Raw genomic sequence first — 17,824 nt, forward strand, 5'->3', positions numbered from 1 at the left:
GCTGCTCACATTCTGCATTCTGCATGAAGCGTCTCTCTCCTTTAGGATTGCTTTAATTGCCTTCTAGTTTGGCCCTTAGAATAACAGAATCATAGAGCTGGAAGGGAGTACAAGGGTCATCTAGTCCAACTCCCTGCAATGCAGGAATCTTTTGCCACACATGGGGCTCGAACACACACCCCTGACAATGCTAATGATACAGTGAGGGGGGAAAGTATTTGATCCCCTGCTAAATTTGCCCTCCCTGTAATGGAAAGGTGAGGCAATATTCCCAAGGGCTTTGGTGCAAAAGAGTGAATAATGCCATGAAGCTCCCTGGGTGACCTTGAGCCAGTCCCCATCTCTTAGCCTAACTAACCTAATTCTCAGGGTTGTGAGGATGAAATGGGGAGGAGAATCCTGAGCTCCTTGGAAGAAAAAGGTGGTATATAAATGTAATAAATAAATATAATGATATAAATGCACTGTATGAAGCTGCTGTTTCTGAGATGTCATGTAATCAGAATAGTTTTAATGTAACAGACCTTAAACAGAAAGATGCTTAGATTATCTGTGGCCCCTCTGAGCACGCACAGGAGCTGTGAAGATTCCTTTGTAATGCATTTCTCAAAATGGCCCCACCTTGTCCTGACTCATGAGCTATTGAGCCCTCTCCTCCCCCCACCCCCTGTCTGAGCCCTCTGTTGTCTCCGGGGAGTGTTGTTCCCTCCCCCCTGTATCTCCATACATTGGCCTCTGCGCACACATCGTGAACATTTTTATGTGCTGTACTAGCTGGCCCGGGCACGCATTGCTGTGCCTGACTCAGGGTCCTTGTTTCCCAGGAATAGGGGAGGGTGTGTCCTTCCCCCCCTGCACTATGTGTTTTTTCCACCCCCACCCCGTTGTTGTGTCTCATCCCTGTGATTACTGTACTCCCATCCTGTAGCGACCCATGAGGTATCCCATCCCCCCACCCTGGGTCAGCCCATGACCTATTCGGGCCCCTCCTCCCACCACCCAGGGATCCACTTGGGATAGTATGTAAAGTATAGCCAAGGTCTAGTCTGTAGGCTATAAAGTAGAGGTAGTATGTAAACCCTGCTGGAGGCGTGGTCTCCGGGGCCTCAGGGATTGTGGGAGTATGTTTGTCCTTATTTTGTTGGATGTCCACTGGATGGCGCAATTTTAAAAAAAACATAAATCCAGGTTTTTACCTGTGCTAGGTGTGTCATCTGGCCAGTGTAAGTGGGTGGTTACACTCCAACATGTGACTCTGATGTTGTGGCCAAATTTGAGGGCGTTCGGGCAAGTGGTTGTGGAGAAATGTGTGGAATACAAACATGCACCTTCTACATATATATATATATATATATATATATATATATATATATAATTTGAAATAAGAACATGAGAAGCAGAAGTTTTTATTGTTTAATTTTATTTTTGGGGTTGTCATTTATTTTGGTGGGTATTGTATGATTTGGGCGTTGTTGTGTGTTTTGTGGTTTTTGTGGTTGTTTGGATTTTTAAAATTTGGAGTAGGTGTTTTGAATGTAGGATGTGGTTGTTTTTTTATTTTGATGTTGGCGATGTTTTATTTCTCTAGTTGGGGTTGTCATTTATTTTGGTGTGTAGTGTATGATTTTGGTGTGGGTGTTTTTTGGTTTTTTATTTTTGGTGTAATTTTTTGGAATGTAGGATGGGATGTATTTTGCTTTTATAATGTGTTGTTTGTAACTTTTTTATTTTTATGGTTTTTATTGTGGGTATAATTGAGGAGCATTTGGTGTTGAGGAAGGTGGGGAGAGGTCCGTTTGGGTAGAGCCCAAAGTCAGGGGGGAGAGGTCCGTTTGGGCAAAGAAAAGGATCGGGGGCGATGATGCGTCCCGGGACCCAGAGAACTACTTTAAAAATCCCAACTGGGGGGGGGGATCAAATAGTGAAGCCCCACAGCCCCGTGGCAACAGAAGGCGCATTCCAAAGCGCCCGAGCTGTTTGGTTCCCAAAAAAAAAAAATCAGGAAGTGGCAAGGGGAACGTAAGGGATTGTAAATCGAGGGGGGGGGTTGGTCACTGCAAATATCCGAGGACTTAAACTGGGGAGAGAAAGTGCATGGTTGTTGTTTTTTTAAAGACGCAGAGACTTGCAGTCATTGTATGAAGCCTAGGTTAAAAGGGGCACGACTGCCCTTACTTAAAATGGCCGCTGGAGTGACACAATGGCCGCTAAATTAAAAAGCTAAAACCCGTCGCCGTGTCCCCAAGTGCGTGTTAGGGTAAATGATGAATGACTACCTAATGCTGCCAGGCGTTTATTAAACAGAAGGCATGTTCCAAATTCAGCCCCCCCCGGCCCCCTACTTCCACTTGGCCTAGTCTGGAAAGTAGCCTAGTCTGCAAAGCCGAGGTGAGATACTGTGGAGAGGGCAGGTTTCATCCCTGTGTCTCCCCCCACCCTGTTCTGACCCATTACCTATCCCTGCCCCCTATTCGCCCCCCCCGGCAGGCCCCTACCTCCACTTAGCGTAGTCTGGAAAGTGGCCTAGTCTGCTGCGGCCTATTCAGTCTGCTGGGCAATGTTGAGCCTTGTTGGTTGCTGTTGGTTGCTGTGGAATTTTGTGATGTCATCTGGTGGTGCGGCTTTGGAGGCAGCAGTGGGCGATCTGCCTTTCTATTGGATGCTGCTGGAGTCTTCAGAGCTTCTGCTGGTGATGTCTAATTTGTGTGTCACCTTTTTGTGTTTAATCATTATTTTAGGTGTGAAAGGTGTGGTTTTTTGATATTTTTTAAATGCTAGATCCCTCCCTGATGGGCAAGGTACGTTGTGCCCAAATTTGTTGCAATGCGGTTCAGCAGTTACGGAGAAAGGCTAGGACATCTGCGCACGCAATACCTACATTTATATATATATATAGATTCACACCCCAGTCCAGCATATGGCTTGAGCCTTGCTTTCTTAATTCTCCCCAAGAGATTCCTTACTTTTACCTTCCTGAATTCCCTGATCCCACTCACACTCAACCCAATTGTTAGCTACAACATTTCGCTTTTTAACCTCTCCCCCCTCCCCCCATTTTCAGCCCTCCTCCTACATTTCCTGAACTGAAGGAAAGAAGGGAATTTATTCTTGGCTACTTTCAGTCTCAACTTCAATTCGTGTCCTTTCCCATCACTAAACAGAGCATTCAGTCCCAAAATATGTATATATTATGTTGCATGGGTGCATACATATTATACACACACACTTGTTTCCGGTGGAAGATGCGTCCCACCCCTTGCCGCTTTCCCCACCCTTCAGCCCCCGCGTCTTGCGGCTCTCCGTCGGCAGGGGGCGCGTCGCATCCAAACCGAGGCACGGCTTTCCCCGCTTCCTCCCTTCCCTCTCTGCCCAGGAGGGGTCGCTGCTCCGGGCCGCCTACGCCGCGCCGCGCGGGGCAGCCGCCGCCAGCAGAGGGCGCTGCGAGGACCCTGGCGGCGGCGGCGCACGGGGAAGGGCGAGCGGCGGCGGCGGCGGCGGCGCGGCCCAGGCCGGCGGCGCTGGGAAAATGGCGGTGCGGAAGAAGGATGGCGGCCCCAACGTCAAGTACTACGAGGCCTCGGACACCGTTAGCCAGTTCGACAGCGCGCGCATCTGGCTCAGCAAGAACTACAAGAAGGTAGCGGCCTTCCCGCCCGGCCTCTCGCCCAGGCCCGGGCCTCCTGCGTCGGCTCCGCGCTACCTACCGCCTGAGGCCGCCCGCGCTGCGGGAGGGAGGGCGAGACCGGGGCGCCCGCCCTCCTCCTCTGCTGCCTCGCCGGCTCCTCTCAGCTGCTTCCTCCGCTCCCTTCCCTCCGCGGGACCCCGCCGCGCGTGCCCCGGGCTGCTCCCCATAAGCGAGAAGGGGTTGGGGGGTGTTGGGGGGGGCGGTGCAGGACCAGAAGGGATAGGAGGAGCTGGCGGGCAGAAGAGGCGCAGCGCTTCCCCCCTCTTTTTCCACAGGGAAGGGGCATCCCAACGACCCCACCCGCACCCCTGAGAGGGTCTCTCTCTCCGGCTGCGATCCGTCTCCACCCTCCTCCGCCGGAGGACAAGGGGGACCCCATTTTGGCATCCCATTGTTTCCCTCCAGGCCGCCCAGGGTTACAGACTCCCTGATCTGACCTCTTGGTGTCTTGTCACCTGCTGCCTCGTGCATGATGCCCCCATTGTCCCTTGACGCATTTCTTCGTAATTTGATTCCAAATGGATTTCTCCCAGTCGTGTCACTGAAAGTTTCATTCACTGACATATTGACTGACCTCCCCTACCCCCTTCTTCTTCCAAACGGTTCACCCTCCCTCCTGAAGCAATCCCCAATTGACTTCAATAAATGCTCTCCCACCTGCTGAAACTGTGCTCTTTGACTTGCAGAAATGTAACAGGGCAGGAAGCATTAGTCTTCTGGAAACGGGGTGCGGTGTACTGTAGTGGTTTTCTTTCCTACCTCCAGGAGAGCTGCTCAGCTGCCCCTTAATCTCTGGGGTACTTTGCTTTGCTTTTTCAGTTTATCTGATCTGTTGTTCTAATGTGGATTCCTGTCAGCAGAAAATGGAAATGCTTTTGTGTGTTGCAGTTTACCTCTCTGCCTCTTCCTTTCATTAACAAAGTCTGCAATAAGATTCCTCTCCTCAGATTACTGAGGCTGTTTGCATGTTGCGGTAGCTTTCCTCTGTGGTCCTCTGATCAGCCAAAGGCCGAGAAGCTGAAATGAATGTTGATGGAATCTCCTCTCCAACACACATGCACAAATGTAATATGTGTGGATGGGCAATTTGAGGAAACGTGCAAGCTGCCTGGTAGTTTTCCTGTTTCAGGGTCTCTGCTGTTGACAGTTGTATCCTTTCTAGCAAGCAGCATGGGTTTTGGTTCCCATGCTGTTTACCTTTGACCTTCCAAGTGAGAATGTCTGAGTCACCAGACAGCTTTCTGTGTTTGGAGTGGCAGATTGTGACCTGATGTTCACCACTTCCCTGCAAGTTCAACTCTTGCCAGCCCTCTTGTCATTTGCAACAACTCAAGGAGCAGCATTGAATGGATTCTCATTCTAACTCCCATAATTTTGCGAACAAGCTAGCAATGTGGAACTTTAAAAAAATGCTGTCTTTAAATGTAGGTGGAATGATCCATGCATGAAACTTTGTTTGCACACTTGGCTGTTACTTGCACACCAGGCAAATCAGGGAGGCTGAGCTTCTGTTGTGTAGGGGTGCTGTTTAGCAAGGGTGGGGTGGGAACCCCCTCATCCCTTTTTGTGGTCAGTTCACTGCTTCACAGTCTGCTGTTTCACACCGTTAAATGAACCTGTGTACTAGATAGTGCATGACAAAGTCTCCAAGCCCAATGCTTAAAGAAATGTGATGGACCTGTGTTGCTAATAATGCTTCATGTATATGCAAGAAAGAGTTATAGTTATAAAAATTGTTATTTATAAGCTTTAAAAGGATTCACAGGAAGTATGCTTTAAAGCTTTAACAGACTTGACTGCAATCCTAGCTACACTTACCTGGGAGTATCTTGGAATACAGTGAGACTTATATCTGAATAATTGCATTGCTAATATTGAGTATGTCCAGACTTTTGCTGAGACTCTTGTCCCAAAATTTGAAATGGTGTCCCTGCTGTTTGCTGAGGGAGAGAGAGAGCAAATATATTCTTCTCCCTCCCACCCCTCATTTCCCCAACTAATGTGCAGAGGATGGAAGCTTAAAAGAATAGGGCAATAGACACAGCAATTAACAGGGAACATATTCTGAATGAACACTGTTACACCATAGCACAAGTCTTCTATGTTTCTGCAATGTTCACACACCGTTTGTTCCATAGAAACATTGTTGTTAGTAATTTCAAATTGTGTAGTTATCTCTTACATGCTGGGTAGTGTTCTCAGCGTTGAGACTTCAACAAACCTATTTTCTTGGGAACACAACTTTGGAGATGTGAAATGTTTGCAATTAAAACTATGAACCAGGTCACATCAGTGGTAGTTGTGTCATACGAAATCTGGAGCAGGGGTGGGGGTGGGTTGTCCACAAGAGTATTGTGATATTTTATGCCTGCAGCAGACTACAGAATGATTTAAGAATATGGTTGATGATACCCTCATCTCTGTGCCACCTGAGTTGATATGAAATGAGCTTCTGTGAAGTCTGCAGTGCACTGCAACTGAAAGACTCATTGCCCACACATGAAAATGGTTATTGTGCCGATTTGAGGCCATGATTATTTGTTTACATAGGACCTAAAATGTCCTCATTATATACTGAATGAATTGAAAATAGTCATTAGTGTTGGGTATTAGTCCAGTCCTTTGCTAGAGATCTCCCGGCATAATATTCAAGATTTCCCATTTTGACGGAAAGTTTTTGGAGGCCAGAACCAGCTTTGTTTAGTGCCCACAGTTCTTTGGGAAACTCTTGTTGCTTGAGAGTGCTGTCCTGTGCCTAGTGGATCTTTCTTATTCCATAGTGTGTAGCTTAGTGTGTAGAACTGGATCTCTTTAGGTGTGCCATTTTTTTCCTTCTGAAAAAGCATCTCTTTCAGTGATACTTGGAATCCACTTTTCATCCTAACCTGCATTGTAACACACATCTTTATCTTTATTTGCTGAACATATCTGTCTGTTTTCCTCTGTTGCCTCTTTCTCTTTTCTCTATGAAAAAATAAAGAAAAAAATTGGTTGTGTCGCTACCAGTGGTAACTCACTTTAGGATAGGGCATGTTGGTCACCATAGCCCAGTAGCTGAAGATGATGAATACTCAGTCTGTTCCTTGCCAAGGTCTCACATGTGCTTGATTGCTGCTTAAAAGAGTGATCTGGATTGGAGTCATCTAAGCCTCGGTCCTTCTTCCCGCAGTACATCCAAGCAGAGCCACCTACCAATAAGTCGTTGTCCAGCCTAGTAGTACAGCTGCTGCAGTTCCAAGAGGAGGTGTTTGGAAAACATGTCAGCAATGCACCACTCACAAAGTTACCGGTGAGTCTCACAACTGTCTTGGTTCAGGTGTGGTAGAGAAAGAAAAGCATCGTCTGCAGAGTAGGTTGCTTCTACAGAGATCTCCTGTCTGTCCGTCTGTCTGTCTGCCTAAGAACAGTTTAGTCTTCTTATACAGAATAAAATGATAGGCTGAGGTACTAGAACAGGGGTAGGCAAACTAAGGCCCAGGGGCCGGATGCGGCCCAATCGCCTTCTAAATCCAGCCCGTGGATGGTCCGGGAATCAGCGTGTTTTTACATGAGTAGAATGTGTGCTATTATTTAAAATGCATCTCTGGGTTATTTGTGGGGCATAGGAATTCGTTCATTCCCCCCCCCCAAATATAATCTGGCCCCCCACATGGTCTGAGGGACGGTGGACCGGCCCACGGCTGAAAAAGGTTGCTGACCCCTGGACTAGAAACTTGCAAAACTTGAATGTTGCAGGGGCAGAATTATTTTTAGTGGTTCCTCATGCAGAAAGCTTAGCTGATTGGACAGAGGACTAGACCAAGTCTTTCTTCCTGATGTGGTCCTTTACTACAGTACCTCAGCCTCCTAGCTCATTCTAGTTCTGAGATTCTGTAATGATAGCAGGAATTGGGCACATAAAGCACAAGCTTTTCTGGGGCTTAGCTATTTGCAGAACTGCATGGTAATTCCCTGTGTAAGCATGCAGTTCAGTGTTGTTGGGATTTTTCAGAGTATTATGCTTGGGAGAGACACATAATAAGCAGCAATTATTGCATTCCCGGAGAAACAATTGTGTCAGGTTTTGATTCAGGCTGGCACTGACGGATATTGCTCTTGCTGCGCTCTTGGTTGTTGTTCTAAGCTTTGCTAGCTTGGAAGTCAGTTTAATTTTTTATGCTGTTTATAAAAATAGAGACGAATAACATAAAACATTTACACTGATATAGATTAACATAAAAACAAATTATACTGACTATATCTACACCACCATACAAAATTCAGTGCAAATATAATTCAAAATCATTTTAAATTTTGAGGCTTATATCTTGTTGCTTTCCATGACTTCCTTGCAGCAGGGTGATTATAATGTTGCTTTGGTTGGTTCCTGAAGGATGGGTTCAATTTTTTATATTCCACTTATTTGGCTTATTGCATTGCTATTCATCCAAGGCATGTATCCCTAACTCAAGTTACTTTGCTGGGCTTTAATCACTCTTGCTTGATAGTCAGTGCTACCCTCTTTGGCCAGAGTTAAGTTCTTTAGTGTTAGCATCAGACACTTTTTCTAAGGTGCTCTGAATTATGTTGTTCTCCACCCTAACAGGTGGAGAGCTCATGAGATTTTCCATTAAGAAGGCAATTTTCTGGAGTAGATGCAGCTCATCTAACTCTGGCTATCTCTGTTATAGATAAAATGCTTCTTAGATTTCAAAGCTGGTGGTGCCCTATGTCACATCCTTGCAGCAGCCTATAAATTCAAGAGTGATCAAGGATGGTAAGCATTTTTACTTTACTATTCTCACCACATTCCATGATAGGGTAGAGGTTTTGGTTGTGTATTCGTAGGGTAGGAGTTCCTGGCTTTGTGCAGAAATGAGTTGACAGATTTAGTGCTTGTAAAAGAGGTCATTTGAATGCATCTGAATGTTGCGAACAACAGTTTCTTTGCCTTCCATCCATTTTTTTCCAGGGAGCATGGGGTTATAGAACAAGGACATTTTAGTTATTTAATTAAATTTGTCTACCTCATCCTGCTAAAAAATATTCTTGAACTTGACACTCCCCCTTTCAGAGACTAACAATGTAAGAATCTGAATATAGTTTGCAAAGTGACTATGGCACTGAGATAGTGTCATTTCACAAGCAATGTTGTGTGTAGGGAGCAACTTGCTGTTGTGGAGTCTTAAGGGCCCATCTGCATTATGCACTTAAAGCTGTATCATATGACTTTGAACAGTCATGGCTTTCCCCAAAGGATCCTGGGATCTATAGTTTGTTAAAGGATTCTGGGAGCTGTTAGGAGACCAATATTCCCCTCACCGAGCTAAAAATTCCCAGAGTTCCCTGTGAAGAGGGATTGATTGTTAAACAACTTTGAGAACTAAAATAAAAAAATTCCTTCAGTAGCATCTTAAAGACCAACTTGCATGCACACGAAAGCTCATACCAAAATAAAAACTTAGTTGGTCTTTAAGGTGCTACTGAAGGATTTTTTTTTTTAATTTTACTTCGACCCAGACCAACACGGCTACCTACCTGTAACCAGAACTCTGAGAACTGTCACTTTGTGAGGAGTCTCATAATAATAACTCTCAGCACTCTGAGCAAACTACAGCTCCCAGGATTCTTTGGGGAAGTCATGAATATTTAAAGTTGTATGATACTGGTTTAAATGTATAGTGTGGATGTGGCTGCTTGGAGGCAGTGATATGAATGAGGAGTACAGCCTTCATGTTACCATTTTTTATATGAATGTATCTATCCCCCATGATGCATTTGGGTTCACAGTACTAAATGCTGCTCTAGCTTTATCATAATCCACATTCAGATTTTCATTGTGTGCCCGTTGTGTTAAACGATAGTTAATGTTTAATTGTGTTTAACTATGCTTTCTTGTGAGTGAAATATCCTGGTGAATATATGAAGTCCCAGCTTTGCTTCTCTTGCAATGCTGACCATACTGTGCTGGGAGCAATAAGCCTTGGGCTCATGGTTTGCTTCCCCCAAAGAAACCACAAGCAATAAGCCAAGAACAAACTTTAGGTAGCACTCATGGTCTGTTTGGGGAGAAATGGACCACAGGCCCAGGTTTTCGATGATGCAATAAGCCAAGGCTTGTGGTTTGTTGCTCCTGGCACAGCCAGGAAGTGGGGGAGGAATGAGGTAGGGATTCCTGAGCAGCACACTGGCCATTTGTACTGAACTGTAGTTTAACATCAACTATAGTGATGTGTGAACCAGGCCAGCTTATTCTGTGGCCCGCTTCCACTCTTCCTCAAAAGTCTAGATTTGTAAAATGGAACATTTAAGATTTTTTTTAAGGTTGCTCTTTTCTTCCAATAAGGCGGCGTTTCGATTTCCAGAATCCATCACGGATGGACCGCAATGTGGAGATGTTCATGACGATCGAAAAATCTCTGGTGCAGGTAAGGTGATTTCCTTCCCTTTCTCTGCCCTTATATGGATTTCTGGCCACCAGGTGCTCATCTGCACTATTTATTTATCTTCCAGGGCTATTGACTGTTAACCAGGGCAATTGACTGTTTGGCTCCAAAGCACCCTCTTCGTTCTCCACGGATCTGAGGGCAATGAAACAATCGCTGAGACGGCTAGAGCGCTGGTGGCGGATAACTCATTCTGAAGCTGACCGGACACGGGTTAGAGCTCAAAGTTGAGCCTACCAAGTGGCAGTAGCGACGGCGAAGAAGACTTTCTTCGCCGCCTCTATTGCATCTGCGGAAAACAGCAGCAGGAGACTCTTTCAGGTGGTTTGCAATTTAGCAGAACCACCTGCTCCATCCGGACCCAGTACGGGCCACATGATCTCCTGCAATGATTTTGCAAAGTTTTTTGCAGATAAAGTCGCTCAGATTCGGGAAGAGGTTGACTCCACCGTGGGAGCAGGGCCGGGGCGGGGGAGTGCTAGAGTCCTGCCTAGTCAAGTTGTGTGGGATCAATTCCTCCAAGGATGTGGACAGGCTGCTTGGACGAGTGAAACCAACCACCTGTCTCCTTGATCCTTGCCCATAAAAGCTAGCCGGGAAGGGCTGGGTGATGGGTTTCGCGCGTTGGTGAATGCTTCTCTCTGTGAGGGAGACTTCCCAGACCCGCTGAAAGAGGCGGTTATTAAAACGCTTCTTAAAAAACCATCCTGAGATGCGGCCAATATGGCCAACTATCGCCCAGTCTCAAATCTTCCATTCCTGGGCAAGGTGATTGAGCGAGTGGTTGCTGAACAACTCCAGGCACTCCTGGAAGAAGTGGACCATTTTTCAGGCCTCATCATGGGACTGAAACTGCCTTGGTCGCACTGGTTGATGATCTCTGGCGGGCTAGGGACAAAGGTGAGAGCTGTTTCCTAGTCCTGCTGGATCTCTCAGCGGCTTTTGACACCATCGACCATAACATCCTTCTGGACCGTCTAGAGGGCTTGGGAGCTGGGGGCACTGTCATACAGTGGTTCCGCTCCTTCCTCTTGGGCCGTGTTCAGAAAGTGGTGGTGGGGGATGTGTGTTAAGACCCCTGGGCTCTCACTTGTGGGGTGCCTCAGGGTTCCGTCCTCTCCCCCATGCTTTTCAACATCTACATGCAGCCGCTGGGAGAGATTATCAGGGGGGTTGAACTGGGTGTTCATCAGTATGCGGATGATACCCAGCTCTACCTCTCTTTCAAATCAGAACCAGTGAAGGCAGTGAAGGTCCTATGTGAGTGCCTGGAGGCGGTTGGAGGATGGATGGCGGCTAACAGATTGAGATTGAATCCCGACAAGACAGAAGTACTGTTTGTGGGGGACAGGAGGCAGGCAGGTGTGGAGGATTCCCTGGTCCTGAATGGGGTAACTGTGCCCCAGAAGGACCAGGTGCGCAGCCTGGGAGTCATTTTGGACTCACAGCTGTCCATGGAGGCGCAGGTCCAGGGCAGCTGTTTATCAGCTCCATCTGGTACGCAGGCTGAGACCCTACCTGCCCGCAGACTGTCTCGCCAGAGTGGTGCATGCTCTAGTTATCTCTCACTTGGACTACTGCAATGCACTCTATGTGGGGTTACCTTTGAAGGTGACCCGGAAACTACAACTAACCCAGAATGTGGCAGCTAGACTGGTGACTGGGAGCGGCCGCCGAGACCACATAACACCGGTCCTGAAAGACCTACATTGGCTCCCAGTACGTTTCCGAGCACAATTCAAAGTGTTGGTGCTGACCTTGAAAGCCCTAAACGGCCTCGGTCCAGTATACACTCGTGTCCTCCCCCATCGTTCTGCCCGGACACTGAGGTCCACCGCCAAGGGCCTTCTGGCGGTTCCCTCGCTACGAGAAGCCAAGTTACAGGGAACCAGGCAGAGGGCCTTCTCGGTAGTGGCACCCGCCCTGTGGAATGCCCTCCCACCAGAGGTCAAAGAGAACAACAATTACCAGACCTTTAGAAGGCATCTCAAGGCAGCCCTGTTTAGGGAAGCTTTTAATGTTTGATGGATTTCTGTATTTTAATATTTTGTTGGAAGCCGCCCAGAGTGGCTGGGGGAACCCGGCCAGATGGGCGGGGTATAAATAATATATTATTATTATTATTATTATTCCAGAACAATTGTCTCTCCCGACCTAACATCTATTTGCATCCAGATGTTGACCCTAAATTGCAGTCCAAGCTGAAAGACATTGTGAAACGGCACCAGGTGGGTGAGATTGCAAAACAGCATTAGCTAGGTATCACAAAAATTTTCAGAGTCATGCATATCTGAAAATGGCTGAGTGTGGTATGCTTGTTTGCTTGGGAATTAAGAATAATATAGCAACACATCTGCTTGTTTGCCACAATGCTGTATGTAAGTTTTCACTTGAATAACCACAAGGCACCATTAAAATATTAAAAGTAGTAAGTCTCTCTCATGGAATGGCACATGATAATTTGGTGACCCCCTTCTACTAGTGAATTTTTGTAAAGAGGGCATTTGAAAGTTGGGAAAATACCACTGAACAATAATGCCCTGATGGTGTGGGTGCTTAAGCAATTCAGCACTCCTATAATGCCTGAGAATTTACAGAGTAATGCAAAACAAAAGGCTCAAGGAGAGAATAGTCTAAATAAGGACACTGCAGGAGATAAACGCAAGGAAAGCAAAAGATGTGTGAGAGCAGTTCCAGTTCCGCATGCATATATTTTGGTTTTGTTGGGGAAGAGAATTAAGGACTTCATGGGGAAAGTGAGTTTTGTGTGGAGAAGAGGTACTGCCATGTAGGACTTCCAAGTGGGAGTCCCTGTCATAAAGAGCTGCAAAGGAGAACAGGTGGTTCAAAGCCAGTACAGGCTGACCAAAGAGAAGGAAGGCCTACCTAAACCGCTTGCAGGGTGAGATGCTTCGCCAAACCTAAGTGGTTTGGATCCAGTGATGAGGTTTTAATAACTGTTTTAACTCTTCATAAGCAAGTTGGGCCTCTTGCTAGTGTAGCATGGCATTGAGGAAGACAGGTTTAATTGCATATAAATAAACTTTTCCAGATAGCTTTCATTCTGTAACCTGCCTCATCATGAGGCATACCCTGCTAGAATTCAGATGTTCTGGTCTTTTGATCTCTTTCCACAGGGAACAGTAACAGAAGATAAGAACAATGCTTCCCATATTGTCTTCCCTGTCCCTGGTAGCCTTGAAGAAGGTAAGGTTTCTGTCTATTTTCATTCAGTTGTAGAATTTTAACTTTCACCTTGCTGTGTGATCACTGGCATAGCTGCCAAGTTATCCCTTTTTTAAAGGGATTTTCCATTATGCTGAATAGGCTTCCTCGCGAGAAAAGGGAAAACTTGGCAGCTATGATCACTGGTTGTTGCATGCTTGATTATCCCACCCTGGGTTGCAGCTAGACATGCTGATAAAACAGTCAGCAAATTGCAGTGCTACTTGCATTTTTTCCAATAGGGGAACGACACGTGTGCAGCTGGAGTGAAAGACCACATTTAAAGCAGCAACAATAGAAAACAGCTCATTAGTAAAGGCCGAGGGGCTGTGGTGGTGGTGAAGGAAAGCGAAACATGATTTACAAATCATTTAAATCTAAAGAAGTAAAATAACACTCATATTTTCTATAGCACCGTCAGTGTTTAAAATACTTTATAGCTTTTACTCTGCATATCCCAGAATGCACCATTCTTAGGCAGGATACTTGGTCCCCATTGCAATTTTATTTCACTTGCTTCCAATATTTGTTAGCTACTTCTCTCCCATTATTTCAGGATATCTCGGCTGTATACAGCAGGCATGACTAATGAGGCATTCTATAATAATATACATTAATATAAAACAATCAATTGAAACAAAGACGTTTTTCAACAGTTAAACAATAGAACAGATTAACAACATAAACCAATACTTAAAATATTCAGGCAAATAAGGGTTATGCCTGGCACAGAAGGTATTGTTGTGTGGCACCACTCATAGGTTGTGGAGAGGATCTTCCACAACTGGGGCTCCATCACAAGGAGGCCTTTCTGCATTACCCTGCAAGAAACAAAACAAAAAACCCAACCCCATATCTGGAGGAAAGCACCTTCCTATGATCTTACAGCACAGGCCGGTTGGGTAAGCTTCCCTGGGGTGGAAATTGCTCCACTGCATGTCTCCAGTCACCACCTGCCTCTGCAGAGGACCTCAACTATTGCAGCTGCAGCCATTCTTTTACCCAACTTCCCTTACAGGGGCTCAAAGCAGATCACTTCTAATCATCCATGTTTACTTTTTCTTGTAGAAGAGTGGGTTCGCCCGATCATGAAGAGAGACAAACAGGTCCTCCTGCACTGGGGCTACTACCCTGACAGGTGAGCAGGAGCAGGGTTAGCATCCTTCCCAGTGTAGGTATAGGAAGCATGTTTTCCCCTTTATATTGTGGTTTATAACTCTGCTATTTTTGTTTTCTCCTAACCAATTCCTGTAAATTTTAAGAATGTGAATCTGGCTGACTCTAAGTTTTTCCTGTTTCTGAAAGTGGGGTATAGATGAACTTGTGCCTTAATTTCTGCACCCATTCCTTGAAACTGGCTACATTGTGCAGGAGAAGTTTTGAATCAACTGCTACCTGCTTTCTTTCATAGCTATGACACCTGGATACCAGCAAGTGAAATTGAGGCCCCCGTGGAGGACGCACCCACACCAGAGAGACCCCGTAAGGTAAAGGATTGCCTTCATTTGATGTTTGAGTACAAAAAGAACTTGAGATTGGGTCACTCAAGGCAGCTGTCACAGAATGTGAGGCTCCTAAATTCATGTTATGTCCACTGGGCCAGAGACATTCCTTTGATCCTTTCCTTGTTGCAGTTTTGGATTGGGAAGTGGTTCATTTCCCTTCTTGCTTCAAGGTGCTCAGTGATGGGTTTATTTTCTCCTCACATCAAGGTTCATGGCAAATGGATCCTGGACACAGACACTTTCAATGAGTGGATGAATGAAGAAGACTACGAAGTAAATGATGAGAAGAGCCCCGTCTCCCGCAGGAAGAAAATCTCTGCCAAGACTCTCACTGATGAGGTACGACGCTTTTAGAGAACTTCCATTTCTTTATCATACTTTTGGGATATCTTGGATATACCTATGTTCTAATGAGAGAAAAACTAAGACCGAGAACAAAACCATCTCTGGCCAAAGCATATATAGGAGCATGATTATAGGATTTCAGACCCACTGTTTCTGTGTCCACTTCTTGTATAATTTTGGTCTTTTAAATAGAGTTCCTCTATGCCCAGCAACGCTTTTTTAAACATACTGTACAAAGTAAGGCTACAGGATCAGAATCTCATAGCGCAGATTCATTTTAAGGCAAAATCAACCTGTGCTGTAAGATTCTGATCCTATAGCCTTGCTTTGTATGATGTTGTATGTAGTGTGATCCTGAATTTTCACACTTGCTCACAAATGTAAGGAGTGCCTTGCTGGATCCAACCAAGTTCCATCTGGTCCAGCTTTCATTGCAATAATTCCAAAAGCCGTCAAGTTCTATATGGTCCACCTGTGTTCCTGTGTCTTATACCTGGCTCATATTCTGGACATGGGACTCCTTTGCTCTGCCTCAATTCCTGTGCTCCACCCCCCACCCCTTTAAACAATTAGACACAGGAAGGAGGCCAAGCCACACTTCCCCCCCCCCGCTGTTTTGAATATGTGGGGAGTTCTCTCATATAAAAAAGCACCCAAGCCCTCAACTGCCATCTGCCTAGCAATAGATGATTTGAGGTTGCTTGTTGTGTATTGTGTCTCAGACTATTGACTTCCTGTGAACTGAGATCTCCCAACTGTAATGGACTTGGTGTAGAATATGAGGAACAGAAGCCTGAGAAATGTCCATTCACTGCTTCCTCAGCAGATGCTGATCATTGCTCCTTCTGTACAGTTGCCTTATTTCATCTTTCTAGGTTAACAGTCCTGACTCAGACCGGCGGGATAAGAAGGGAGGAAACTATAAGAAAAGGAAGCGTTCTCCCTCTCCTTCACCTACTCCAGAAGCAAAAAAGAAGAATGCCAAGAAAGGGTGAGGACAAGCTTTTCCTTTCCCCCCCTTTTGGGTTGACTAGATATCAACCAGCTCAGCCTTGATTTTATTAGTTCTCTTGCATCTCTCCCCCCCTCCCCCAGTTCCATAAATTACATTGTCTTTAAAGAAAGATCGGAACTTGAAGTGTTCTGCAATGAGGCCTCCTAGTACATTCCTGAGGACACAGAGTATTGGCAGATCAGCCCATCATGTCCACTCCATTGACTGATTACACTGCTGACTCCACTTTCTGTGTGCAACTGTGGATTTGTCACATGAGCACATGACACTTTCACCTAATTTTCCTTTCTTGAGAATAAGCATCCAAGTGCCTTCTTACCAGAGCTGACACTCAAGCTGAAAGACAAGCCTTTCTCCTTTTGGACAAAAACATTGATCATAAGTGTTTTCTGTGCACAACCAAGTCTTGATGCTGCCCATACATGATGGAGTCCAGGGTGTTCTGCTTGTATTAGTTTGCTCCAACAAGGCTGATGGATCTCTCTCCTTACTCCTCCCTCCACAGGCCTTCCACTCCCTACACCAAATCCAAGCGTGGCCACCGTGAAGAGGAGCAAGAAGACCTCACTAAAGACATGGATGAGCCTTCTCCTGTCCCTAATGTGGAAGAAGTCACACTACCAAAAACAGGTCAGTATCACAGTATCATAGCTATTGTCCTTTCCTACATTCCATATGTTAGGGTCACTAGGTCAAGATTGTACTAACCAGAGTCTCTCCCCCCAAATGTACTGCTGTTTCATTGATTTGTGAACCAGTTTGATGAATATAACAGTCCCCCCCACACACACTCCCTTTCAATCTCTGTGCCTGTCTGCTCCTTACAGTGCAATAGAGGAATATTTGAATCTTCCAGGAGATGTTTTTTCTTTATGACAGGGCAGGTAGGAAGATCCTTTGAGAATTTTCTCTCAGTAAAGTATTCCTTCCTTGTTCTGTCTTGCATAGTTAACACCAAGAAAGACTCTGAATCAGCTCCTGTGAAGGGTGGCACCATGGCCGATTTGGGTAATATTTTTCCTTTTGTTATCTTGCTCTTTGTATGGGAATAAGTGCATGCTCTTCCGTGTTTGTGGGATATTGGGTAGCAATATTAAACCACAATAAAGGCTCATTGAGTAGCCCCCCCCCACCTTGTTACTGTGAAGAACCACATGTTGGAGGGCATGAAATTCACTTCATGTAAGTATTGAAAACTGGTCACCACTGACTCCTGACTTGCGACTAGTGTCCTGAGATGCTATACTAAGGGCTACTTGAAACGTGACATTTTTGTGGCAGGGTTGTAAAATAAATTTGCATTATGAGTGAAGCCCACATAGGTGTTTGATTTGCCCACGTGTATGCTTCTTTGGAAGAGACTGACTGTTGGAGCTTCCACACAAGCATAAGCCAGGCAGAGTAAAAAGTGGCCTCTGTAGCTCTCTGAAGCAGGTTAAAGTAAGCATGAGTGAGATAATCTGTGTATGTAAGCCAAACTGGGAAATGCAGTAATAGTAGCATGTTATGCCTGAGTAATTCCAGTAGACCCTAAGAGCTGCCAAATTGCAACTGTCAACCAGATGTTCTAGAGAGAGGGTATAAGAAGCCAAAGGCTTATTGGCTGGAATCCAGAGAGCCTCAC

At 45.7% G+C, this 17,824-nt stretch overlaps 1 protein-coding gene across 19 annotated transcripts in view; it reads left to right on the forward strand.

Moving 5' to 3' along the window:
• The first annotated feature begins 3,457 nt into the window (after positions 1-3,457).
• SMARCC2 (SWI/SNF related BAF chromatin remodeling complex subunit C2) overlaps positions 3,458-17,824 on the forward strand; it is a 31,232-nt gene continuing 16,865 nt past the window's right edge. For all 19 annotated transcript variants that reach the window (XM_035102742.3, XM_035102769.3, XM_035102776.3 and 16 more), the window contains exons 1-12: positions 3,458-3,637; positions 6,855-6,974; positions 8,356-8,441; positions 10,011-10,092; positions 12,246-12,338; positions 13,248-13,317; positions 14,404-14,473; positions 14,747-14,822; positions 15,048-15,179; positions 16,061-16,176; positions 16,706-16,830; positions 17,149-17,208. In XM_035102742.3, coding sequence (XP_034958633.2) covers positions 3,527-3,637; positions 6,855-6,974; positions 8,356-8,441; positions 10,011-10,092; positions 12,246-12,338; positions 13,248-13,317; positions 14,404-14,473; positions 14,747-14,822; positions 15,048-15,179; positions 16,061-16,176; positions 16,706-16,830; positions 17,149-17,208 — 1,141 coding nt within the window. In that variant the 5' untranslated portion in view covers positions 3,458-3,526. The remainder of the gene's footprint in view (positions 3,638-6,854; positions 6,975-8,355; positions 8,442-10,010; positions 10,093-12,245; positions 12,339-13,247; positions 13,318-14,403; positions 14,474-14,746; positions 14,823-15,047; positions 15,180-16,060; positions 16,177-16,705; positions 16,831-17,148; positions 17,209-17,824) is intronic.

Source organism: Zootoca vivipara, chromosome 2 (genome assembly GCF_965207765.1).
Source record: "Zootoca vivipara chromosome 2, rZooViv2.hap1.1, whole genome shotgun sequence".
Classification (NCBI taxonomy): Eukaryota; Metazoa; Chordata; class Lepidosauria; order Squamata; family Lacertidae; genus Zootoca; species Zootoca vivipara.